The 7903-nt window shown below is 30.5% G+C and overlaps 1 protein-coding gene across 2 annotated transcripts; it reads right to left on the bottom strand.

Moving 5' to 3' along the window:
• Positions 1-481: 481 nt before the first annotated feature.
• On the bottom strand, positions 482-5742 carry LOC111893082 (importin subunit alpha-9). 2 transcript variants are annotated; one of them, XM_023889160.3, is made up of 11 exons: positions 5259-5742; positions 4773-4992; positions 4556-4709; positions 4380-4482; positions 3605-3744; positions 3286-3365; positions 2881-3031; positions 2700-2781; positions 1706-1764; positions 1225-1548; positions 482-853 (listed from the first exon to the last, which is right to left on the bottom strand). In XM_023889160.3, exons 1-11 carry the CDS (start codon positions 5308-5310, stop codon positions 689-691), a joined length of 1530 nt encoding a protein of 509 aa, XP_023744928.1. In that variant the 5' UTR covers positions 5311-5742; the 3' UTR covers positions 482-688. The 2 variants fall into 2 exon arrangements, with proteins under 2 accessions (XP_023744928.1, XP_023744926.1); XM_023889158.3 differs by having other exon boundaries at positions 3605-3789; positions 5259-5736.
• Positions 5743-7903: the final 2161 nt, after the last annotated feature.

The following is a 7903-nucleotide window of genomic DNA, read 5'->3' as shown; positions in this document are numbered from 1 at the left end:
TCGATGATATGGTCATCAAAACTAGATACGACCCAACATTCCTTTGGTAATACAAATTTGGAGTCCAAGAAGGTTAACAAGTTATTCTTTGGTAAAATCATCACAAACATTGAAGGAAATCCAAAGCCTAAACGGATAGTTAGCTTTGCTTGGAAGGTTCTTGGCAAAAATCACTTGAAAAAACATTACCATCTTTTTAAAACACTAAATGAATGTATGGACAATAAAGACTTTCATCAGATAACAAAAGCTGAATAAGCATTCTAGCAACTCATTGCACGACACAAAACTAAATTATCCTTCTCTAGAAAAGTTGATTGCTCCTAAACTATAACCCTTGTTATTATATTACATAATAATTCTTTCTAAGCTTTGAATTTAATCAATTAATGTCATTTATCCTTCAAAACTAAATATGCTCATCATAACATCCAAGATGAAATCAATTTGTTTGGCATTTAAACTCAAAGAATAACAAGTATTCAAAACACAAAAGAAGCAACCTTCATATCATGTTATATATATTGAACACATTTGACACCTTACATGTCTCCAAACACAATCATCAATATGTACCCAAAATCAACATTATATTCAACCATTAACGGTTAACCTATGCGTTAGTATCCAGTCTCAAACTTAACAAACACACACACATAAACACACACTTGACCCATATATCTTTTTTCTACTCATCAACCCCATACATCTCCCCAAAATAACTATCAACTAAAAGATTAGCCATCACTCTAAGCTCATCATTTTCATGAAATTGAAACCTTTCCATTGCATCAATCCCATCCGCTCTTTCAACTAGTTTTTGTCCCTCACCATTCGGCATCCCTCTCAACACCTACATCATCATCATTATTAGAGTAATCTTCATAAATGGTCCCTATGGTTTCCCAAAATATCATGTTTCGTCCCTAACTTTTTTCGTTCTCATGGAAGGTCCAGAGGGTTTCAATTTCTATCGTGGTTGGTCTGTCAGCCATATAAAATGACTTATTAACCCTTTTTAGTTTCTTTTATAAATTAAAAAGGGTATACAGATCTTCTTATATGGATGAGGGACCAACCACGATAGAAACTGAAACCATCAGGACCTTCCATGAGACCGAAAATAGAAAAAAGTCAAGGACTAAACTTGATATTCTAGGAAACCACAAGGACCATTTATGAAATTTCTGAAAAATAGTAGCAAAACTTATATAATCTTTTTACCAATTCGATGAAATGAAGTCCAAGTCTTGCAGCTTCAAGATCAGATGATTTAACAAGATCAATGAAGCCACAAAGGCATCCATTTCTAACAAATGAAATCAAATGATCCAATAATAAAAATGGAATCCCGGATCCATTATCATTATCATTGTCATCATTTGGAGCAACGCATAAATTTCCCAAAACGTATGCAACTTCTTTTTTGATGTCAAATGGTGATGTAACAAGAAGCTCTAATAACAATGAAACTGCTTCACTTTTACATATTAGTTGCTTGTGTGCAACTGATCCTGCAGCTATGTTTGATAGCACCCATGTCGCCTCCTACAAATATATATATATATATATATATATATATATATATATATATATATATATATATATATATATATATATATATATATATATTTAATGATAAAATAATTGCAGAAAATAGCAACATACTTCACTTTTTTAATAGAAATATGGAAAATAAATATACCTTTTTCAAGAAACGATGCTCGCTTTTCAAACATTTGCTTAATGAACGGATAATACTATCTGGAAATTTCATGGAAAAATTTTATTATTTTAATGTCACAGTTTTTTAAAGGGATTTTGAGTTTTGACTTGAAAGTCCTTAAGTTTGTCGGAAAAAAAAAATGGTTTTTGTCCTTTTTGTTTCCTTTATGTCGTTAAGTTTTTTCATTTTTGCCCTTTATACCTGTAATAGTAGGTTTCTGGGGTACCTTAAAATATAATTTGCAAAAAAGCCCTTAAATTTACAAATCATTTGCAATAAAACCCTTATTTCGTATAATATGAAAAAGGAAAATCTCTGATAAGTCTCAATATTTTGGGTCAGTTTACGGTTTAATCCCAATATTTATTTTTTGAACAAAAAAGTCCTGATTATCTAATTTTATACGATAATCTAACATTTTCAGTTGAAAAAAACGTAAGGACTATTTTGTTAATTTCGGCAAAATATAAAATAATTGCGACTTTTCTGTTCAAAAAATAAATGTTGGGATTAAACCATAAACTGACCCAAAATATTGGAACTTTATTGGAGAATTCCCTTCTTCATATTATACGAAATAAGGGTTTTTTTTGCAAAAGATTTGTAAACTTAAGGGCTTTTTTGCAAATTATATTTCATGGTAACCTGAAAACCTGTTGTTACAAGTAAAAGGGGTAAAAATGAAAAAACTTGGAAAACTTAAGAACATAAATGAACAAAAAATTGTCACAGGGACAAAATCGACAAAACTTGACAAATTTAAGGACTTTCATGTAAAAAGCCCTTCTTTTAAATTATGATATTAGCAATGTGGAATACAACAATATAATAATAGAAAGAAACAAAAGTACGATGTTGTAAATTGTAATACACAAATAAATGAAAGTTTGTTGATATTTCTTGGATTTACTTTTTATATAAATAAATAAATAAATAAAGGAAAATATGAAAATATGAAGAAAATAAAACTGGCCTGTGGTTTCATGTCCAGGATCAAGAAGAATATTGGTGGTGTAAGCATCACCAGCCATGAGATTACCTAAACTCCTTAGCAACTGTATATACAAGGGCAAACTTGTAAAAAGATACAAAAAAAAATTCTTTTCTGCATTTATCAAAACTCAAAAGGGTAAAAAGGTAAATTCATGTGTTACCGGAATGAGTGATTGCAAAGTATTTGAGGAAGCTAATCGATCAACAAGAACTTGAACAATTTCAGTGTTCATTAACACATTTATTGCAACATCTGAAATAGCTGATAAATACACAACCACCCATGCTACTTCAGTTGCTAATTCAACATCCCTGTTCATCAAAATTCAAAAATAATTTCTTTTATTTTTTATTTCTAAAGATATACTGATAAATAATTAAATACAAAGACTAAAGTAGTCTTTAGTGTATATATATATCATTATTGCAAAGATCATATTTTTTTTGTACAGATTAAACAACTAATAACTTTCTTTTTCCAATAATCCGAAAAAAGTTTGAAACTTTTTTCCAAATTAACCATTTTTATAAAATATATAATTTGATTATATGTTCAAAAAACATACGATTTCTTCAAGTGTCGAAGAATAGCATCCACAACTCCATCAATTTTTATAAATTCTGTTGCAGCCTCTGGGTGTGGTCCCTACATCCACAATCAACAAAAATTTTAAGCAAAAATTATTTCTTTATAAAAAGTTTCTCCTTTATTTACAAAATACCCTTTAAAGTTTTGATATATCATGTGTGTGTGATTGAAAACTCCCAAAAGATTCATATAACAATAATAAAGATGTGATTTGTGGTCCCATTTTCTTGATTTTGGGAGAGATAAAATAGGACCCACAAAATGAAAAAATAAAAAGATTTATAAAAATTAAAAACCTTGATTAGATTTGATAAAGCCCAAGAAGCTGTTCTGACTGTTGTACCCTTGTCTGGAAATATCATTTTTGCAAGAGGAATTAAAGCTCCTTGTGAAAGAAGAAGATCTCTCAATTCCTCACTTTCTCCAGCAACATTTCCTAATGCCCATGCACATTGTTCAGCTACACATAATGAACTTTTATCTACAAATTATATAAAAATAAAAAAAAATTAAAGATTATAATGATTAAAGATTAAAGATAAAGTAACTAATATGTCCATGTTCAATGTTCATGTCCTACATTGAAGTGATCTCTCCTTAAATCCAAAAACCAAGTTTTGTTATTTGTTAATTGGTTAAAACTTAAAAGTGAAAGTACTTAATATGTCCTACATCAAAGTGTTCTTTAATCTTTCCTTTTTGAAATGTCCTACATCAATTTTTTTTTATCTTTATTAATTAGAAAAAGATTCCATCACCATTTTCCAAAACTACCCGTGACAATGATCACTAAATGAAGCATGCAAGATAAATAGAGACAATAGCTTAAAAGCAAAAAAGGTAAAGCTAAATGTTGCCATGTGTTTTGATGTTTATTGTGTTATTTAGAAAGTGAAAAAAAAAAAAATCAAGTGGAGCGTATGAAATATAGGAGATGCATCTTTTATTAAGACCCATATAGAATCTTTACACTTTACACTTATATAACCTAGATGTTATTGGAACTTTAGAAAGAACTATTAACATAAAAGGATTTGTTACAAAATTCTAATCAGATTAATAATCACTAACCTCCAAGATGAGCAATTAGTAATGGTAATGTTGGGACCAAAGCTTTTGTTTCTTCTGGTTTTCCTGCAGCTATGTTTGTAAGACACCATGCTGCTTCAAGCAACTGAAATTTGGAGATAAGTCATTAAGTTGTAATATGTTTTTCTCATAACTTATATAAAAGAAAAAGAGATTACTTGTTCATCTTGTGAGCCAAATGAAAGACATTGAGAAAGTAGAGGTATTGCTCCAGATTTAAGAGCAATTTCAACAAAAGGAAACTCGGATCTTGATAACAATCGTCTTAGTTCACGAAGAGCATTCACCTTCTTTTGAACTGTGTCTTTTCCCCTAAAAGAAAATTGATTGAATAATGATCGTTTGTTAAGGAAAAGTATAATGAATCGATCTTACTTTGAAGAAATTGCAAGCTTTAGTTCTTCAACAGCAGAAAGCGTTTGAGCCTCTAAAATTGATGGCTCCTCTTCAATCATCATGTCGCCATGGATGGCGACATCCATGTCGTTGCTAACTACTTCTGTACATAATCGCTTTGTTCTGAACATCGCTTCTCTTCTTTCTTTCGCCACTGAAACAGCATGTTGTCTTCTCCTTTGTACAGCAGCATTCCCAACTGCAGTTTCGAATAAATATAATTGAAATCACTTGCGATTTGTCAAATTCAATCTCTTTCAATCGTTCGTTTCCCCCAAAACCCAAATTAAACCTTCAAAATTGAAGTAAATAGGGAACTGTATGATGCCTAAAAGGGGTCGGATTCATCCAGACAACATGAAATGGATTCATCACTATATCATCACAATCAACAGAAATAACTGGAAGAGAGAAAAACCAGAGTCAAATTCCATGTGCTATGAACTGTAGAGAAAGAAAGCATGCCTGTATTCTTGATCGGGTCTCTTCTATGAGACGCTGCGTTTTCACCTGCCATTGAAGAAAGATCGTTTTTGAAAGGAAACCCAATATGAGTTTTGGGCGCGCTCGCCAAAGAAGCTATCTACAGTTGTTGGTCAGACAGGGAGTCAAGACTCAAGATACCAAAAGGAGGAATGTGCAATGTGCATTTTGTCTGCGTATGCGTGGATTTTGAAATTAGGGTTAAATCGTAGAATGGTTTTGATCCTTATGTGGGAATTTGAAATGGGTGAAGCTCAATTCGAATCAGAAGACGTTTGATGAAATAAAGATTAAAGAGTAAGAACTAAATTTTGGGCGAAAACATAACCATAAATTTCATACAAAAATCAATGAGGTTTTGTATGGGTTAAATGAAACAAGAAAATATTTTTCTATATATTATATATATTAAAAAAAAGAATTATGAATGACAACAAACCAGAAACTAGTCAAATGCAAAAAGAGTACAAAGACAATAAAGGGAAATATAAGAATACATGGTGCCAAAAAATGACATTCCAACAAATCAAATGGAATTTTGCCATAAATTTAATCCATAAGAAGACTATGGCCAATGAATTTTACCTTGGTGAAGATTGCCTCATTATATGTTATATAGAATCCTCATTGACGTAAAGTGTTTTTTTCGATTTTTACACGTTTAGTCATTGAGTTTTTTTCGTCCATATTTACCCCTTCAACTTGTTAAATTGTACACATTTAATCCTTATGACCGGTAACTTCAGGTTAGCCAGTAAAAATGAATTAATAGGGTAATATATTTCTCATTTTGTACACATTTAGTCCTTAATATTTTTATATACATTTAGTCCTTAATATATTTTTTTTGTAGCAAAATAAGTCACTTTTGTTTTTCTATTTATTCAGTACTTATTAATGATTTCTTTAGTTTTTTCTCACGACATATGATGTGGGATAGACATATAGTGGTGGGATAGGTTGAGGTGGTCCTGTTATATGTTGTTGGTCAAGATACCTGGTGCGGCCGACTATAAGTTGTAGGCATGAAGGGTCGAGAAGAGCGGTTGGGTTAAGACGACATGCCAACAAACCCTGGGTATTTCAGTCTGATGACTGATTGCACCTGTTACATGTTGGCATTCCAGTCCGATTACTGATTGGGCCAAGGTATTTCAATCTGATGAGTGTGAACCCGTTATGCATGATAATACATTTGTTGTATCGGGTATTTTGGGGGAAACTCACTAAACTTTGTGCTTTCCTAGTTGTTTATGTTTTCAAGTTCTATCGTTGATTGTGGAAAGGCGATGCATGACTGTACACACTCATCAACAATATTGACGATTCCACGTTTCTTATATTACTCCGATTTTCGATAAATATATTTTGAAATAAACGTTTTTTCTTAATAATGGATTTACAATTAGGGAGTTTTACCTAATTTAAAATTGAAAATTTTTGTTGTAAAAATGAGACATTACACATAAACATCAACAGCCTCATACACTTCATCAATGATTGTTCCACGTAAGATATCGTGAGAAAAACCTAAATAAAACATCCATAAGTATTGAATGTGTACAAAAACAAAAATGACTTATTTTGAAATAAAAAAATATTAAGGACTAAATGTGTACAAAAATATTAAGGACTAAATGTGTACGAAATGAGAAATATATTACCCTATTAAGTCATTTTTTCCCGGCTAACCTGGAGTAACCGGTCATAAGGACTGAATGTGTACAGTTTAACAAGTTGAAGGGGTAAATGTGGATGAAAAAAAAAAAAAAAAAACTCAATGATTAAATGTGTACAAATCGAAAAATATATTACTCTTTTAAGTCATTATCCCTTATCGATACTATTGTAAAGATGGAACTTATTTTACTAAAATTTGAGACATATAGCTCACATCGGTTATGAATCAAATTTCATACATTTTAGCTAGCTTTCGCTTGTGTAATATAATTGTTGCTGCTTAAAAAAATCACACATGTTAGTTAAATTTAAAATTATCGATTTTTCAATTAACAGACTATGAAGATGTCAAAAATATATTGGATAAAAAAATACATATTTCAATGATTTTATTCAAACATTCAAAATTCTAAGTGGGATGTCCACATCTTTAAACAAGACCATGTGATAGGTATAATCACGTTATCTATTAGCTCTTGGCATTTTTTGGCAACCAAGTGGATAATTTTTGTTATAATTTAAGGGTATTCAATATATAGTAAAAATCTAGCAGCGTTTGTTTACCTTGATATGATATGTGCTTTCTCGATGTTGAAGATTATCAATATAAGCTTCAACCTTCAAAATTGATGTTAATTTGTACAAGAAATATGTTTTAGTTTACTCTGTCAAAAAAACACAAATATTAATTATTAATTCATAAGTAATGAGTCATTTTCTTTTTGGCTTTTGCTGAATTTCATTAAAACTAGCAAAAGAGTTTGTGGTGGAAAAAAAACTAGCACAATGGAATTAGATATAACTAAGTTATTTAACCAAGATACCCGGTTTAACATTGACGTGTTATGTTTACGACTACCAAACCAATTAAACAATGTATATATTTAGTCTCATATACACAGTTTCTCTTTTATACTTCTTGGATATGAATATATCAAAATTTTAGA

The sequence above is a fragment of the Lactuca sativa genome, chromosome 6, assembly GCF_002870075.4.
Source record: "Lactuca sativa cultivar Salinas chromosome 6, Lsat_Salinas_v11, whole genome shotgun sequence".
Lineage (NCBI taxonomy): Eukaryota > Viridiplantae > Streptophyta > Magnoliopsida > Asterales > Asteraceae > Lactuca > Lactuca sativa.
The sequence above is the reverse complement of the archived record's forward strand: the minus strand, read 5'-3'. Positions and strand labels throughout refer to the sequence as shown.